This window comes from Pelodiscus sinensis, chromosome 2, assembly GCF_052426305.1.
Source record: "Pelodiscus sinensis isolate ZL-2025 chromosome 2, ASM5242630v1, whole genome shotgun sequence".
Lineage (NCBI taxonomy): Eukaryota > Metazoa > Chordata > Testudines > Trionychidae > Pelodiscus > Pelodiscus sinensis.
Window position 1 is genome coordinate 40,865,589 of NC_143053.1, and position 19,758 is coordinate 40,885,346.

Sequence of the window (19,758 nt, forward strand, 5' to 3'; positions counted from 1 at the left end):
CGCGGCTGGGGCGTGAGGCGCTGCGGTTGGGCCGCCTCTGTTCCCTCAGGGCCTCGCTTTAAGGCCGCCGGTCCCGTACCGGGGCGGGGCTCACAGCCTAACGCCGCCGGGCCTGTGTCTCGGGGGGGCGCTTTCCTGCCAGCCCAGCCCCCGCTGGGACAGGCCCTGGGCTGGGTACGGCCGCGCCAGTTTCTCCTCCGAGGTCGCTGCTGCTGGTTGGGCCGGATTAACTGGAGGGCTCTGCCCTGTGGCTCAGAGCGGCTCCCCGGAGATCTCCCGACGGCGCGCTGCGCGGCTCTTGAGCCCTGCTGTAGCCACAGCGAGCGCAAGGCGCCTTCCGGTGTTAATTGCATGCTCGTAACTAAACTTAATATACAGGACCGTGTAGCACTTTAAAGACTAACAAGATGGTTTATTAGATGATGAGCTTTCGTGGGCCAGACCCACTTCCTCAGATCAAATAGTGGAAGAAAGTTGTCACAACCATATATATCAAAGGATACAATTAAAAAAAAGAACAAATATGAAAAGGACAAATCACATTTCAGAACAGAAGGGGGATGGGGGGGAGGTAAATGTCTGTGAACTAATGGTATTAGAGGTGATAATTGGGGAAGCTATCTTGCTAATGAGTAAGATAGCTAGAGTCTTTGTTGAGACCCCCCGTGTAGAGTGTCAAATTTTAGCATGAATGACAGTTCAGAGGATTCCCTTTCAAGTGCAGATTTAAAAGGTTTCTGAAGCAGGATGCAGGTAATTAAGTCATTGAGACAGTGTCTTTTCTGGTTGAAATGGCAAGAAACTCGCCAAAGGATCAATGCCCACAAAACATATTAGACGGGATCACAAAGAAAAAACAGTTTCTTGCCATTTCAACCAGAAAGGACACTGTCTCAATGACTTAATTGCCTGCATCCTGCTTCAGAAGCCTTTTAAATCTGCACTTGAAAGGGAATCCTCTGAACTGTCATTCATGCTAAAATTCGACACTCTACAGGGGGGGGGGGGTCTCAACAAAGACTCTAGCTATCTTACCCATTACAAAGATAGCTTCCCCAATTATCACCTCTAATACCATTAGGTCACAGACATTTACCTTTCTCCCCCCCACATCTCCCTTCCGTTCTGAAATGTGATTTGTCCTTTTCATATGTTTTCATTTTTTTTAATTGTATCCTTTAGTATATATGGTTGTGACTACTTTCTTCCACTATTTGATCTGAGGAAGTGGGTCTGGCCCACGAAAGCTCATCATCTAATAAACCATCTTGTTAGTCTTTAAAGTGCTACATAGTCCTGTATTTTGTTTCAGCTACACCAGACTAACATGGCTACATTTCTATCACTAAACTGAACATGTTACTGTTCTAGTTAATTTGTGTATTAGCATGATGCTTTGGCACCCTAGCTGTGAACCGAGATCCTCACCTGCCGAACACTGTAAAAACACAACCGCCTCAAGACCCTTGACATTGTGGTGCACTGATTTTCTTTTTGTATAAAGAGATTGAGAGTTAACACATTTAATGCTAACAATTTCAATTTAAGATTTTAAATAATTTTACTGTGTTGAGTTATGTATTTACTAGGAATATCACATTTGTATATTTACTGCCAAATGACATCAGATAGCACAGATCTACTTGAATTTTGACAAAGCCAATGACTAAGTTTTCGACTTAGTTTGTGTGAACGGTGAGATAAGTTACTTTATTCTTGACAACTTGCTCCTCTCTCTTAGCAGGGTACTGTGTTTATGTAGAAGATGGCTTTTTGGACTCGGCAAATATGCATATGGTGCTTGTCAGTGAAAACAAATAGTGTTGCTAGTTCTGTTCAGCGACTGAGCAAAACTCGGAGAACATGGACACAATTGCATGAGCTTTCAGTTCTATCTTTTCTGGGTGCTGATGATAGCTTTCTTAAAAATGGATTAAAGGTTTATGGATCTGCATCCTTGGGGAACCGTTTGCAGTCCACCAGCTCAAGTAATGGACAGATTTTTTCTTCAGAAAGTAACTTACTTTCTCCAGTTAACCACTACCAGCATCAAGCAGAAGTAATACCAACCTCAGAAGAAAAAACATTTTATGAAGGTAAGAAATTTTAAAAACTTAAATTTCACCTTGTCCCATAAGTGGTTCTTTGTCTCCAAGCATTTTTTCTCAAATGTATCTGTAAGGCTGATATCCACCTTTTGCATGTCTTTCAGCATCTCAAGGAACCTTTTTCTCGGTGTTCCTCATGTCCCACAGCTACAGTTTGTATGCTGTCTAGCTAGCATATTTCCATGTCCCTTGTCATGTGACCCATTCATCTCCAATGATATCCCTCTGCTTTTTTGTGGTGAAGGTTCAAATTTCTTTGTTGTGTAGCCTCTCTCTCGTGTTAGCCAGCACCCACCTCGTATTCTAATTTTGGTGCTGTGATGTAAGAAACTCCATTGTTATGTATTGAAAAGCCTACTTGAAACTTTAGTTTTGGCTGTTAACTCATTCAGTCTTGCTCATGCTGGCATATTTGGACAGTTTTTACATATTTCATTGTTTGAACCCCAGTATTAATATAGGATTTCATGAGAGACAAGTACTTGATCCCAGAAACCATATTGATTGCTTTTAAATCTAGTAGCAGTGAAGTCTACTTATCAGAACGTAAAATGCAGTTTAATTGGTTAAATATGTTTAACCAATTAAAGGGAATGTGGGGGATGGTTCTGCCTGCAATCCACGCTTCCAATTATTAATTGCATTTCACCAGCTAGGGAGCTGGTGTTATCCCCATTTGATGGGGAAACTGAAGTGAAGATTGCATGACTTGCCCAGTGTTGCAAGCAGATTCACAAGTCCTGCAAACACACACTTAATTGTAAGTAGGCATGTTAAAATGCAGTTAACTGACTAGTTGAGTAGTTGAGGGGCACTTCTGCATTCCTCTTTTGAAATGTACAAGAGCCCCTACTGGGGGAGGAATGCCAAACTCCATGTACAGCCCAGAGCCAGCAGGAAGTCCCGCTGACTCTGGACTGCAGGCAAGTGCCTGCTTTGAAATGTACAAGGGTCCCCAGCGGGGGCTCTTGTGCATTTCAAAGCCATGTTGCTTAGGGTGTGCGGTGGACACCCAGGTTCTGTGCAGCAATTCAGTGGAACCCAGAATCACCAGCTGACCCCGGGCTCTAGGGCACTTCTGTATTTGAAAGGGGCAGTGCTGCACAGCTGATCCCCAGCTCAGTTGTGCGGCGTTGCTGCTTTGAAGTAAACCCTGCCCCATTGCCTCTACATATCAACTACTTAATTACTTGATAGGAGAAGGCATCCCCACTCAGTCCCAGAATGCACTGGGACCAAACCTTGCTGCAGTTCTGCAATTTAAAAGGCAGTAGGAGTTGGGCAGCCTGCGTGGCTTTTGGTCCCTGATCCAGTGTGAGTAGGGACTGAGCTAGGCTTCCTTCCCAGTTGGTAGCAGCCCCTGTCCACAGGGGTCCCAGCTCCCTGCTGGGATCCCTGCAGATGGGGACTGGTTCGCGGCAGCAGCCTATGTCTGTGGAGGGTTCCCACAGCCAGGGGCTGCTGCTGGAGCAGCCCTCCCTCTGCCCCTCTTCTCCTCCCTCCTCCTCCCCTGCCTCTGATAGTGGAGTGTTACACACTCTTTTTAAGCCAGCTCCCACCCAGCACCAGCTCCTGATTTCCCCCTCACAGCTTCTGATACAGAGGCAGCAAGGAGGGGAGAATGTGAGTAGTTGACTCAACTACCCGATAAGCTTACTCTTACATCCTTAGAAAGAATCCTATTGATTTCATCACATTACAGCTAATTATGTTTGTTGTTGCCACATGGAGGAAACACCCTAAGAAAAAAAGGAAGAAAGCACCAACATTAGTAAATCTTATTTGGAAAATACTTTAACTTCTAGCTCTTGAGACAGACTGGGAAGAAAATCAATTAACATTTCTATATGACTGGCTTCTAGATTGGGATGATACACTGCCTTCATCTGCTCTGGATGAGATCTCTGAGGAAGAAGCTGTGCAGATTGTAGCTGAACCACCCCTTCCCCTTAGTTCCTTCACACTTCGAGACTATGTTGATCGTTCAGAAACACTGAGCAAATTAGTGCTTTTGGGTAAGTGTAATGATGTTTAGGCAGATTACTTGTGCTTGATGTGTTGTGTTCTTTAGTTTATATTTTGATTAGTGGTGTTAAAATGTGTTTAGTTCAGTAAATGTGACTTGTGGCAGGGGAAATCCAAAGAGATTTGAGACTTTTGTCTACACTATATCTGAAAGTTTGTAAGTTTTAATCCTCTCTAAGGTGACATATACTAACTGGTCCATGTGGGCTCTGCTGCCATGTATTAAAATTTCTTTAGTGCAGCATTTCTTAAAGTGTGTTCCATGGCACACCAGTGTGCCGTGAGGCAGTTGGAGGTGGGCCATGGAGAACAGAGTTCAAAATGGTTTCCCTTAAAAGGGCAATTCCTGCTTTCCTGATAAAAGGGCAAATTGTTTGGTGGGGTTTTTTTTTTGTTTTTGCTTAACTTTTTTTGTTTGTTCTGCTCAACTTTTCCCTGGGGGCATTTTTTTTAAAACAACTTTTCTCTTTGGAATGGCTGCCCTTAAAGGGGCAAGACTCTCTTTTTTTTTTTTTTTCCCCCCTCCTCAACAAAAAAAATCCTTGGTGTTCTCCATTTAAAAAAAATTGTTTAGTGTTCCTCAGTCTTAAAAAGTTTAAGAAACACTGCTCTAGTGTATATTAACATTGTACTTTTTGAAATGGGACTAAATCAGCATGGTAGGGAACTTTTGGTGTGTGGCAGCAGGGTCTCTATGAGCTAGTTATTGCACGATACAGTAGTGCAGACTGAAATTTTCACCTTCTAATGTGGAATAAATCTCCCAAGAAAGAAGCCCAGAGAAATAAGTGAATTGTTTGATTATTTGGGGCGGGTGGGTTTTGTATTAGAATTGCCTTTGGCTAACGGTCTAATAATGAGAACTATTTGGGTTGGTAACCAAAGACAATTGGCAATAAAATTTCCCTCTAATTTATAGTGCCCAAATAAGGGAGAGTTTGGAGAGCCCCACCCCCACATACCTCTGGGCTCAGAATATGGAGTGAAATGCATCTTGCTGTGCTTATCTTCTCTGGACGCAATACTGAAACCTGTGGTCTTAGTTTATTTTCTGAAGAAAGAAAACATCTAAATTTTGCTACTAAAACTTGGGTTAGAAAAAACTTTGGAGCTTGTTTTTTTCTGGGTTCTTTTCTGGATATACTAGCTGTTGTGATCATAGTTTCATGAACAACCAAAATATTCTGTCTATGTGCACAAAAGTCATGGTGAACACTTAATACTTGCAGTGCAACATGGATTATGTTTGTTTTGACTATCTTTTTAATTCACAACCCCAATGTTTAATTAAATGGAAGTACAGGCAGTCCCCGGGTTACGTACAAGATAGGGACTGTAGGTTTGTTCTTAAGTTGAATCTGTATGTAAGTCGGAACTGGTGTCCAGATTCAGCCGCTGCTGAAACTGACCGCCAGTTCCGACTTACATACAGAATCAACTTAAGAACCCCAAGCGTCCCCAAGTCAGCTGCTGCTGAAACTGATCAGCCGCTGATTCCAGGAAGCCCGGGGCAGAGCAACTCTGCCTCGGGCTTCCTGTAGTCAGCGCTGGTCAGTTTCAGCAGCAGCTGACTTGGGGTTGCCTGGGGCAGAGCACCTGGGGTGCTGCTGGGTTGCTCCAGTAGCGTCGATGCGGCGCTACTGGACCAACCCAGCAGCACCCCAGCTGCTCTGTCCCAGGAGTCCTGATTCAGCCGCTGCTGAAACTGACCAGCAGCGGCTGAATCAGGACGCCTGGGGCAGAGCAGCTGGGATGCTGCCGGGTTGGTCCAGTAGCGCCCAGAGCGGCGCTGCGGGACCAACCGGCAGCGCCCCAGCTGCTCTGCCACAGGTGACGGAGAAAAGCCTAGTCTGCTGGGGGGGGGGCAACTAGCTGCGCCCCCCCCTCCCAGCAGACCAGGAAGACGCGGGTGGCGGACCGAGACGCACCGCGGTCCCGCCGCCCGGGTCCTCTGCGGTTTTGCTCCCAGTCTCCCTAGTCTGCTGGAGACCAGCAGACCAGGGAGACAGGGAGCAAAGCCTCTGAGGACGCCGGCAGCGGGACAGCCGCAACGCGCCTGGGCTGCCCCCCTGCCGGCTTCCCCCGCGGCTTTGCAAAGCCGCGGAGGGGCTCTGGCAGCAGAGCAGCGCAGGCGCGCCTGGGCTGCTCCGCTGCCAGAGCCCCTCCGCGGCTTTGCTCCGCGTCTTCCTGGTCTGCAGACCAGGGAGACGCGGAGCAGCTTTTCTTGCCCGGGAGTACACGGGCGGCGGGACCACGCAGTCCGCAGTCCGTGTTCGTAACTGCGGATTCAACGTAAGTCGGATCCGCGTAAGTCGGGGACTGCCTGTATACTCATGTATGCAGTTAACTAATCAGCCTGGGCTCATCGGTTAACATTCACAGTTACATGTAGGCTCCCGGTACACACAGGGAGACGATTTAAAAGCCAGTTCCTTGCATGCACCAGCTCCTGGGGAGCTGCCTGCCGCCCTGCAGACAGCAGCCAGTACGTGTGGGGAGACAGCTTAAAAGCTGGCTACCTGCATGCACTGGCTCCTAGGGAGCCTACTGCCACCCTGAGTGTAACTGTTGACATTTTCATCAACTACACTGTTACTTAATTACACACATTTTAACATCTCTATTAAGCATTCAACTAATGTGGTCTCTGATTTATTTGCTTGTAGGAGTTGATTTATCCAAAGTGGAAAAACGTCCAAATGCGGCCCAACTCCTACTGAGACTGGATTTTGAAAAAGATATACGAAAAATACTTTTGTTTCTTAAAGATGTGGGTGTAGAAGATAATCAGCTGGGGCCATTCCTGACCCAAAATCCATACATTCTTACTGTAGACATGGAGGCTCTGGAGACAAGGTAGGTCTTTCATGAAACAAGAAGTCCTAGACCCATTAACCCATCTGTACAATAAGTAAAATACTACAGTGGGATTTTCAGTCTAATATGTAAATGATTTAAAATCTCAAATGCAGGGCCCTAAGTGAAACTCCATACAAAATGCCTCCCCCCTCATCTCTCACAACTCAATATCTATGCATCTGTGCAAGAAATCTGTTGGTTGCCCCATACCTTTCTGTTCCCCTGCTCACTTGCTGCTCATGCAGATCTGTACCTGCTGATGTCTGCCACCTCTACATGAACCAGGATATGAGGGGGTGAGAGAGTGCAACTTTCTAAATAGGGTGCAGAGAGATGCAATTATAATTGGTTTGCATTGCTGTTACCAGATTAAGTCCAGAGACTGTGGAGGGGAATCAGAATTATGTGGGCTAATTGTGGTGCCCGTGAGTGTTGGAATCCTGCAGTCACATATATCTAAGTCTGCCACTGCTCAAAAAGGTAGAATAAAAAATCAGGTAGATTTATTAGTCTGGGAACCCTACAGTTGTAACAGGTGGGAATATGCGCTCAAAATTACTCTGAGAATGAAAAACACAAATTAAGTCACAATAAAATTATCTTAACTGGCTATTTTGTGGGAGTGAGTCGCACTAGCAGAGAACACAAAACAAAGAAGCTCGAAAGATGTGGACTGCTGGCATCCTATCAGTAGCCTAATTTCTATGTCTTGCCCACCTGCTGAGATGGCTTATTCAATTCTTTAAACCGATTCAGTTAAACTTAGTAGAACTGCATTTTACTGGCAATGGGAAATTCTGAGTTTATTATTATTACATTGGTTGTGTCTATTAGCATAAAGTAATTTCAAAACAGAAACTGAATAAATCGTAGAATTGCTACATTGTGGTTAGGAATCAAAGCCTGCATTAGTACAGCTGGGTGCAGCAGGCTGCCTGATTTGATGCAGAGGCCAGCAAGTTCTTAAGGCCGCACCAGCAGCTGCTAGCTTCTCAAGGCTTGTGACTACTTTGTTCCTGTTACTACTTTACCTTGTTTCTACTGTTTCTGCCTTGCATTCAATGTTGCCTCTGTCCTGCCCCTGTGTTGAGCCTCTCCTTTCCTGCAACCCTGCTCACTCTAGTTCCTCACTTCAGTTTGATTTTTGCACTGGCTGACACGCTCTCTCTCTGACCCTCAGCTCTGGTTCCTGCCCCCAATCTAGCCTTTGGCTTTGACTTTTGACTACTGACTACAGCTCTGACCTTAGTTCCTGCATCTTGCCAACAGGCTACTAAAAGGATGCCAGTAGTCCACACCTTTCGAGCTTCTTTCTTCCTACTCCAACCAATACACTAGCCTGTCCTTATCAGGGTGGGCTGACAGTTGCGCTCTCTAAAGTGAAAGTGGCTGAGAGATAGCAGTTGCCAAAGTGGGAATTAAAAAGGTTTAAAATTAGGGTGTGATCATCCATCCCATTTTTACCGGGACAGTCCCTTATTAGACAGTCTTTCTATTAAGCCGTCACCGTTCTTGTCTGTCTCACAGGATGTTCAACTTGTCCCTCCTGCGCATGCACCCCGCCAGCTCCTGCAGGCTCCTGCTGTGGCAGACGTGGCAGGCCGTGCTGCGTGTCTCCTGCCCCTCTCCCTGGCAGGCCGCCCCTACCAGCTTCTGCAGCTCCCCAGCATCTGCCCCAGAGCCAGGGAGAGGGGGGCGGGCATCAGAAAGATTGGATGACTAACAGTTACCAACTACCTCGAATTGTACTTAACCATACAATCTTTCTCCTATATAGGTAGCTGAAACATTTATTTTTGCTCTTTTGGTGCATTTCTAGAAAGATTGTCTTTTTGAAAGGGGTTTTTTTTGGTGTGTTATATGTATATTTAAGAACTCTTCCTGGTGTCCTGACTTTTTTTTTTATAAATGGGCATATTGTCCCACATTTCCCTTGTAGTAGGGGGGAAGGGAGAGAAGAGAAACCAGCAGAGTTCAGGACTTCAGCTGCTGATGCCCCATGCACTGGTGGCTCTCCTTCCCTCCACACCCTGCATGCTGCCAGGGCTGCCCTTCATCCCTGCAGTGGTGCTAGAGTGGGTGGGGAGCTGCCGGCACTCAGAGCTTCAGCCTCTGGAGCCTGAGTGCTGGTGGCTCCTTGCCTCTTCCACTGTGGGGCTTGAGCCATGAGTGCCAGCGGCTGTTCTCCCCCACACTGTAGGGCTGGAGTAACGAGCACCAGTGGCTCCCCTCCCATTGCAGAGCTGAAGCCCTGAGTGCCAGCGCCCCCCTCCCCCACCTTTGGGCTAAAGCCCCGAGCGCTGGCAGCCCTGCCCTGCTCTGCTCCCCTCCTCTCCCTCTCCCCCCCCCCCCCCCGCTGTTCCAAATTTGGCAAAGGGAAAATGTGGTCACCCTAGTTAAAATATAGAACAAAACAGGACCATTCTTTGCATCTAATAAAGAAACAGTACACTGGATGATACCTTCATCTTCTGAAAAAACTGAATTGCTTGCTTGCCTTGTTGCAAAATAGTGAAAGAAATTGACCAGATAGGTTCTGATTGTAGCTTTATGTAATATATATGACAGCAGAGCTCCTCAGTTACGTAACGATAAAAATGTCCTTTTTTTTCACCCTTTCAAGTAAATAGAGTATGTGAATGTCTTGAATTAAATAAGTTCATAGTGTGGCCCTCAGTGACACCATAAGTTGAAATAAACAGCTTGTACGTAGTATTCTGTCCTGAATAGCAACGTGGTGGCAATGGGAGCTTTAAAAGATCATGATGTCTCTGGCAACGTAGAACCTTTTAGTTTCCTACTTTGGAAAGACTACTTTTAGTCTTGGTCTGTTCACTAATGCACTACAAATATCACAAATACAAAGTAGACTGGATAGCACCATTAGATGGCTTCATTGCTTTTGGGTTTCTGACTTCTCTGGAAATCAAAGACCCTGGAGCAAAGCCAAAGATGCCATGTGCATGCAAGAGTGGGAGTTTCTCCTAACATATGGTATCACTCTGGTTCCCCTGTCCTTTTGAGGAGTTATGTCTCATATCCCTGTAGAGTCAATATAGATTCAGTTGTGAGTCTATAGAAAACTGACGACAGAAAATGTTGCATTCAGTTAATTCTTCTTTTGCCCAAATTAGAACTGAAATGGTAGATTGAATAATAGTGCTTATGTTCCCAGAAAAGTACAGTTGTCATGCAGTATAAGACTTCAGATTTCTATTTAAATCAATGGGCAGTGGATTACACCTTTATGTAGTATTATCAAATGCCTTTCACCCTGTGTTTGTGTCCCTGCACACCGAAAAGCAAACTTCACTTTAATGACAGTCATTTTTCTGTTAAATCATAGAATACTAGGAATGGAAGGGGCCTTGAGAGGTCATCGAGCCCAGTCCCCTGCCCTCGTGGCAGGACTCAGTACTGTTTAGACCATCCCTGATAGACATTTGTCTAACCTACTCTTAAATATCTCCAGAGATGGAGATTCCACAACCACCCTGGGCAATTTATTCCAGTGTTTAACCACTCTGACAGGAACTTTTTCCTAACATCCAACCTAAACCTCCCTTGCTGTAGTTTAAGCCCATTGCTTCTTGTTCTATCCTCAGAGGCCAAGATGAACAAGTTTTCTCCTTCCTCCTTGTGAACACCCTTTTAGATACTTGAAAACCACTATCATGTCCCCTCTCAATCTTCTCTTTTCTAAACTAAACATGCCCAATTCTTTCAGTCTTCCTTCATAGGTCATGTTCTTTAAACCTTTAATCATTTTTGTTGCTCTTCTCTGAATCTTCTCCAATTTCTCCACATCTTTCTTGAAATGTGGTGTCCAGAACTGGACACAGTACTCCAGCTGAGGGTTAATCACTGCAGAGTAGAGCGGAAGAATGACTTCTCGTGTCTTGCTCACAACACACCTGTTAATGCATCCTAGAATCATTTTGGCTTTTTTTGCAACAGCATCACACTGTTGACTCATATTCAGCTTGTGGTCCACTATAAACCCTAGATCCCTTTCTGCCGTACTCCTTCCTAGACAGTCACTTCCCATTCTGTATATGTGAAATGGATTGTTTCTTCCTAAGTGGAGCACTCTGCATTTGTCCTTATTAAACTTCATCCTGTTTACCTCAGACCATTTCTCCATATTATTTTGAATTATCACCCCGTCCTCCAAAGCAATTGCAATCCCTCCAAGCTTGGTATCATCTGCAGACTTAATAAGCATACTCTCTATGCCAATACCTAAATTGCTGATGAAGATAATGAACAGAACCTGTCCCAAAACAGACCCCTGCAGAACCCCACTTGTTACTTCTTTTCAGCAGGATTGTAAACCGTTAATAACTACTCTTTGGGAACAGCTATCCAATCAGTTATGCACCCACCTTATAGCTCCATCTAAGTTGTATTTGCCTAGTTTATTGATAAGAATATCATGCGAGACCATATCAAATGCCCTACTAAGGTCTAGGTATGCCATGTCCACCACTTCTCTCTTATCCACAAGACTTGTTATCCTATCAAAGAAAGCTATCCGTTGGTTTGACATGATTTGTTCTTTACAAATCTATGCGGGCTGTTCCCTATCACTTTATTATCTTCCAAGTGTTTGCAGATGATTTCCTTAATTACTTGCTCCATTATCTTTCCTGGCACAGAAGTTAAACTGACTGGTCTGTAGTTTCCTGGGTTGTTTTTATTTCCCTTTTTATAGCTAGGCACAATATTTGCCTTTTTCCCATCTTCTGGAATCTCTCCTGTCTTCCATGATTTTCCAAAGATGATAGCTAAAGGCTTACATACCTCCTCTATCAGCTCCTTGCGTATTCTAAGATGCATTTCATCAAGCCCTGGTGACTTGCAGACATCTAACTTTTCTAAGTGATTTTTAACTTGTTCTTTTTTTTATTTTATCTTCTAAACCTACCCCCTTCCCACTAGCATTCACTATGTCAGGCATTCCTTCATCAGACTTCTCGGTGAAGACTGAAACAAAGAAGTCATTAAGCATCTCTGCCATTTCAAGTTTCCTGTTACTGTTTCCTCATTGTCACAGAGCAATGGGCATACCCTGTCCTTGGTCTTCCTCTTGCTTCTAATATATTTATAGAAAGTCGTCTTGTTTCCCTTTATTCCTGTAGCTAGTTTGAGCTCATTTTATACTTTTGCCTTTCTAATCTTGCCCCTGCATTCTTGTATTGTTTGCCTATATTCATCCTTTGTAATTTGTCCTAGTTTCCATTTTTTATGACTCCTTTTTTATTTTTAGATCTTGCAAGTTCTCCTGGTTGATCCAAGGTGGTCTTTTGCCATATTTTATATCGTTCCTACGCAGCGTAATAGCTTGCTTTTGGGCCTGTAACAATGTCCCTTTGAAAAACCGCCAAGTCTCTTCAGTTGTTTTTCCCCTCAGTCTTGCTTCCCATGGGACCTTACCTACCAGTTTTGTGGTTTATATTCTGTTAAATATTTTTTTTCTTTAGTTTGTTCATATCCCATTCTCGTTAGGTTCATGTCTTTTATATAAAAAATGTCAAATTCTTAAATATGTAAGTTTTATAAAACACGAGAGAAATTAATTTTATACAACCTAAATATGAATGTCATCACTATATTTCATTCAAGCATTAAAAACCACTGTTATAGCTATAGCAAATGAGTAACACATTGCTTTAATGAATAACAAGTAAAAAAGATTTTGAGCATATCAAATTTATTGTAATAGAAAGGTAGCCGTGTTAATCTGATCTTGGTAAAACAAAAAGAAAAAAAGTTATGTAGCACTTTAAAGACTAACAAGATACCTAATACATTTATTGTAAGCAATCTGTAATGCTTCCTAACTGCCCATTTACTTAGCTAGTTAACCTAACTGTTTTTCACATTATCGCACAGCAAAAAACTACATTCATATGAGAGAACTTACCTATTAAAATAATACTTCGAAAAACTTTTAAATAAAACTAACACACAACACAAGAATCACCCTTACTTTCTTGAAGGCACTTGAAGCAGTAAGTAGCCGAAGGCTGAAGATACCCTTCAAGCCTGGCTTTCTTTCTGCCATGTGGACTTTTTCCTTCAGGCTGCCATGAGATTCTATCCTAAAGAACAGGAAACAGGTCTCTCTGAGCTGTTCTTCCAATTTTCACACAAGCCATTCAACTGAAGCCATAGATATCAAGATTCAAGGCCAACTTTGCCTTGAGCAGACTGCCTTTCCAGGTGCTCACAGTCACAACATCCGAACACGTATAAGACTTTTAGTTGAGAAAGCCATGTTATTCCCAAATCTCTACTATGACTGGGAAATGGAAAATCTGCAACAAAACATGGGGTGATCTATCACTTCAGTAATGCCAACTTCTTTAGAATTGAGGTTCTGATTATCCAGTACTAGCTGAGATATAGAGCGGGCACTGTGTGCACATCTGATATGTTTTTACAAAAACTCCTGCCTGCCCAACTCGCCAAAGGAGAAAGGAAACAGGGATGCAAAAAGGAATGGTATAGTATAGAACCTTTTTTATAAGCTTCAGAGGGGTAGCTGAGTTAGTCTGTAACAGGAAAAACTTAAAAAACAACACAACAGTCTAGTAGTACTTTAAAGACTAACAAAACATGTAGATCAGAGGTAGGCAAAAGGGCCTCCATGGGTCGGATCCAGTCCATGGAGACCCTGCTGCTCCTCTGCCCTCAGGCCAGTTAGGGTTTTGGGGTGGGGGAGCACGTAAAGCTTTCTCTGCTCTGCCCCCACCCTGCGAGCAGCACATGGTGCTTCCACGTGCCACGTACTCCTCGAAAAGGCAAGAGGAGGCTTCCCACGCTTCCCCGTCCTCAACCCCTGATTGGCTTAGGGGTGGGGGAGCGTCGAAGCTGCCTCCTGCCCTACCAGAGACATGGGTGCCTAGTGGGAAGGAGAGGGCAAAGGGACTCCCCCACTCCAGACTATTCATGGTCTGGGTAGTCCCACCCCTTCCTGTTTTGGCCCCGCACCTTCCGCAGTGACCCAGGGATACTTCAAAAATTTTTGAAGTGGCCCCCAGGCAAAAATTATTGCCCACCCCTTATGTAGATGATATCATGAGCTTTCGTGGGTGGAAGTGGGTTGTGCCCACAAAAGCTCATGATACCATCTATATCAGGCATGTCAAACAGGCTTCTGGTGGGCTGCATGTGGCCCAATCAAAATTTTTTGTGGCCTTCCACTACATTTTATAAAAGAATAAAGGGCAGCCCACTGGCCGCTCGGAGCACATGGCCGAGTGCAGATCATGGTTGGCTGGGCTGCTCTGTACAAGCATCAAGTGCCTGCTCACAGCTGGCTGTTATGCTCACGCCTCCCCAGCTCCTGAGGAAGAAATGTGTGATGGTGGAGATGCTGGCTCCAGGACCCAGACATTAGTTATGGGGGAGAGGGGCTGGGAGTGTCTGAGGGCATTGGGTTAGAGCGAGGCAGGTGCTCTAGGGGAGCAGATGGGAATTGGGTTAGAATGGGGATATGGGAGTACCTGGTTCTGGGGGAGTGAAGGGGGATATTTTGTTAATGTTTTGGTTTATATTTATTTCCCAATGAAATCACAAAATGTATATTAATTTTATAGCAAATGTATGTCATTTTTTGTAGTTGCACAAATAATTATATGTTTATGCAAAATCTCAAACTTACAAAGTATCTGAAATTTTCACAGAAGCCTGTTCTATTTGATTGACCATGGTCTATACTTGTTTTTATTTCAACAAAACAAGTTATGTATCATATACAAAATTTAAAAGTACCGTATACAATAATTTTTAATTTAAATATAAATTTGAATAAATAACAATTTTACACATCAAATTATTGTATTATATTAAAACAAGACCTGAAAAAATATTATAAAATATACCTAAAACATAATCTATAATAATAAATAATTACAACTTTCCAATGGAAGTACATTTTCTTTGGTGTCCCTGAAAGCTATCAGTTTCCATTTGTGTGGCCCTTAGTAGGCTTCAAGTTTGACATGCCTGATTTATATGTTTGTTAGTCTTTAAAATGTAACTAGACTATAAATTCAACTGAAAGAAACCAATTTACATGTTACTGTATAGTGTGACACAACTAATAGATCCATGTGTGATAAAATGGTGTCTGATGGTGTTACGCACTAAACATTTCACAGTTGTTTGGGAATTTACAGTAGGGCCAACTAGAGCACAGTATACCACAACGCTTTACTCTTGTTCACTGTTATTTTCCTTTCAAAGCCTCCTCCGCTTGTCAGCACCAGCATCATATAGCTCCCTATTGAGCTCTTTTAATAGCCCTTGTGTCTGGCTGTTCAATTCAGCAGACAGCTGCTCTACTTCCAGTCCCAACAGCAAATTCCTCCTCCTCCTCCCCCTTCCCCCGTTCTTGACAGCGATTATGCAAGAGATCAGGCAGCTATAATCATTGGGGCATTTTTCTCAGTGAGATCTAATCTTGTGAGCAGACAATATCTGTGTTGCTTTAATCTATCAAAAGCACATTAAGTTATCATTCTGCACTTGCTGAGCCGATAACTGAATTTTTCCTTGGTGCTGTTGAGATAGTTGGTGTACAGTTTCATGAGCCAAGGTAGCAGATAGCTATAAGCAGAAAATCTTTCTCAACCAGCAAATTATCATTGGGAACACAGAAATGCCAAGAATGATCCTGGGAGATCTTGGCTTTCTGAAAAGTCCTGTGTGTTTAAAGATGCACATATCATGAACCTTTCTTGAGCAGTATATTTTCCTGAAGATGCATTCCTGGTGATTCATCAGTGGTTGCGTAACTTTGGAAATTTAGTCTCTTCTGATATGGGCAAAGCAAACTGGTGCCAAAATAAGAATATGCATGTCATCTGTTTCTCTACTGCATTTCAGGAGCCTCATAGCTTTAGGTATATCCACTATGTCCTGTATGTTGTCCATAATCAGTCTTACATAGCAGGAGACAACAGGTGGCCCTCCATACTAGCATGACAACAGCTCCTGTGATGGATTTCCAAACTCCAAATGGATTCCAACTGATAAGTAGCAATCTGCTACAAGATTTCACAGTGCAGTTGCCACTCAATTCTTCTGTCAGTGCTCTCATTTTGCACTAGGGGACGAGCTCAGCACGCGAATGTGTCCAGGAATGGTGCATTGCACATCTGAAACATATACAGCCACTAATCATCATCCCAAGTCTTCATTATCATCTGATATAAACAGTGCTCATTTCTTGGATCCAGAACATGTGCACCACCATCTGCAGCTAGAACACCATGAGCAACCTTGAATTGGTTCTCATTATGTTGCACTGCACTTTGTCCTCCAAGAAATCCTCCTATTTTCACACTTCTTGTGGCTCTGCAAATGTTGGAGGATCACGGGGCCTGTGCTTGCAATGCTTAATTATTCCTGGGGGAATTCTGTGCCAAAACATTAAAAGTTCTGTATGTAATATTTTAAAATTCTGCCCATTTTATTTGTCAAAATAACACTATGTAATTATGGCAGTTTCAGTTGTTTTGATTTATTTCAAAATACCTGTCTGCAACAATGAAAACCCTAAAAGGAATAGGGAGTTGAGAGATCCCTATGACAATGCAGTTTGTTTCTCTGCCCCCCATGAGTCCAGTTGGGGACCAGACTCTCACCTTTTAGACACCTGTTCCTTGGACATCTCTGAGCGCAGGGTGATGTTCAGTCTCAGTGTGCAGGCAACTCCATACAAAACCTATCTCCTTCCCTCAGAGCATGCTGGGAACTGCAGCTGTCAGAACCTCTAACTCCCTTGCCCTTCACCCCCTGCCAATGTTAGCTGGGCTCTGCAGGGTCCAGCAGCTCCCTATTATTGGCCAGCAACACTGCAGACCATTTCTCTGGGGGACAGAACATTCTGCACACATGACATTAATTTCTGTAAAATTCAGCATGGTACAGAATTTCCCCAGAAGTAAATAGTGTAGAGCTGCCCTGGCTTCATGTTTCTGTCAGTGGTGAACAGTGAGGAGGCCTGCATATTAGGGATGTATTGAGTAATCGATTAATCGATAAGTAAAAGCTTATAAATTAATGCTATCAACTACATGCATTTAAATGTAGAGTCCTGCTGCACCTCTGCATTTAAAATGTAGTAAGGATGTTATAATGCAATTATCTGGCTAATCATATAGTTGATACAAATTGTATCAACTGTTTGTTGATAAGCGCCACTGTGCAGAGCCGCAGTATGGGTAGTTCCAGGAGCCTATTCCAGTAGGGACTGAGCAGTCATGGCTCGTGCCGGCTCTGGAGCCACCTACACCGCGGCTCTGCATTTTAAGCCACTGGGCTCTTACTACATTTAAAATGCAGAGGCACAGCTAACCAGGACTGCTTTTTCCCAGAGGTCTGTCATACATTTCAAAAGCAGAAGCACCCCCAGTGGGAACAGCCCGAGTGGGGGCTCGTGCCATTTCCCCACTGTGCCTCTGCCTCCTCTGCCCCCCACTGAGACGGATAGAGGTGGGAAGGGAAAACGACTAGTCGAGTTGCTGCTTGACTATCCGATAATCATTTGCATATTAGCTAGTCAACTAGTCGCTAACATCCCAAAAAGGTAGTAGAAGCCAGGCTGCCTTCCCACCTGGCTCTTGGTCATGAGCTGGGACTGAGCTGGGCTGCCTGCCTGCCCTCCTGGCTCTTACTACTATTAAACTGCAGAAGAAGTAGCTCATGAACCCTGCGCAAGGCAAGACCGAGCTTTTTAACTTCCCTTATCAACTGATCGTGGACTTCATAAAAATTCTATTGACTACACAGTAAGCAAATTACCCACTTTAACATCCCTACTGCATATGTCTGTAGGATTTTGGGGGGAAAAAAAGGCATGAGAATTATGTGATACAGATGACATTATGGCAGTGGTGGCTTTCAGTCACCCTTGCCTACCTAGTTTCTGTCCCACTATGTATTGCCAAAATTTCCCAAAAGCCCTGGGTAGTGATGAGTTGCATTCTGAGATATGCACCAACCTGCATTGATACTAATTATCCTGTGAATATGTGTAGTTTAGAGTAGTCATGCTAATAGATCTGTAACTATCGCACTCTTGGTAGCTACCACAAGATTAACACCCTTTCCCCCAGGGAACAGCAATATGTCTATCCAGAAATGACACCTATAGCACATTAAAACTGGTTTCAGATTTGCAGGTAGAACTGTGTGGTAGTATGTTTATTTTGGAGGGTCTGTAGCTGTTTATTATCCTAAGGAGGGTATGTTGAAAAGATTATAAAGTCAGGCTAACTGAGCTGTGAAGTCAGATTTTCATGTTGGTGAATGTCCTGTAAGGCCATCTGGCTTACAAAGTTTTTAAAAAAAAAAAGGTTCATTTTGAATATACGAAACATTTGATCTGAGTGAGTTTATCCTTTTATTTGGTATTCATAAATGCTTGCATGCCACTTTTATAATAAGCTTGTAGTGCAGACGATATAGCAAGCTGTATGTTGAATAAATAGCTAATGTTTCCTTTGAATGAAAGGAGCAACATCACCTGTGCTTAAACACTTAAATACAGATGGACACAATATCGATTACATCACTCTCTGGAATGTTTTATTGTTATGGATCACATGTTGCCAGGAAACAAAACAAAAGTTTCAATAGATTTGGCATTTATTACTGGAGATAAACACTGTAAAAGTCAAAACATTCCGTATTCATAACAATTCTGACAGTTGCAAATCAGTGTCTGTAGTGCAGCTGCACCAGATATGTTTATTTTGAAATAGTGGTAATGGTGACTTAAATCTTTTAACATAGTTTATAAAACTCCTGACCCCTCTAAGAATTGGATTTTATGGGGTTGCCAGTGCTCACAAAATTTAAGAAGTTAGTCGTAAGAGTGCCAGCTCTTAGTGTCAGGTGACCACATAAAAATGTAAGTTGTACTTTCTTAAATTTAATTTTTCTAGCTCTTGTGGTTTTGTAGAAAAGTTTGAAAACATGAAACCTTAATGACTCCAAGAAAGCAAGGAAAAAGAACCCAAAAGTTTTTTTACTTACATGGTGACATTTTAAAAGCCATCTTGTGCTTTTAAAATGTTGGAATTGATAATTCTGAGTTTATGATATATTTAAACTGGACTTGAAAAATCCAGTTATTAGGGGTAAATAGGAGATTTCTTCTGAAATGGGAGACCTCTGCAATCAGTTTTAGTAGAATATTAGGTTTTTTACAAGGAACTGAGCATCTAGCAAATTTCAAGTTAAAGAAGTACAACAAAGCAAAATACAATAAAAATGAGTTTTGTTTTAGAACCTGATTGGCAACAGACTATCAAGAATTAGGTCAATTTTACTTTGTTGCTTGGGGAAGCTCTGAGTTGCTATAACATTATGGTTGCAACAGTTAATTGGGGAGGTGGATTAAAAAATGTACATAGGATAGCAGAGACTCTTCTTTCTTCTGATAGCTAGTTGGTTGTGTGAGAGAAACTTGCGATTGGCTCTTTACTCCTACTGACACAATGACTAGGCTCTGAGGTTACCCCTGGATTAATGCTCCAGAGGTTGATCTTCTGGCATTCAATTTAGCGGATCTAGTATAAACCATAAATTGAATGCTGAGGGCAGCTCCCACCAGCATCTGTACTCCTTGCAGTCACAAGGAGTAAGGGAAGTTGATGGGAGTGTTTGGTCCCGTTGGCATCCACACAGTGGAAGGCCACAAAGGATCAGCTTAAGGTAAGCCGACTCCAGCTATGTATTTTACATAGTG

The 19,758-nt window shown here is 43.3% G+C and overlaps 1 protein-coding gene across 2 annotated transcripts in view; it reads left to right on the top strand.

Moving 5' to 3' along the window:
• Positions 1-19,758, top strand: part of MTERF3 (mitochondrial transcription termination factor 3) — a 35,371-nt gene that overhangs the window by 143 nt on the left and 15,470 nt on the right. Inside the window, exons 2-4 of one of the 2 annotated variants that reach the window (XM_075920341.2) lie at positions 1,742-2,096; positions 3,971-4,123; positions 6,800-6,989. In XM_075920341.2, coding sequence (XP_075776456.1) covers positions 1,766-2,096; positions 3,971-4,123; positions 6,800-6,989 — 674 coding nt within the window. In that variant the 5' untranslated portion in view covers positions 1,742-1,765. The remainder of the gene's footprint in view (positions 1-1,741; positions 2,097-3,970; positions 4,124-6,799; positions 6,990-19,758) is intronic. The other variant, XM_075920342.2, reaches the window with a different exon arrangement.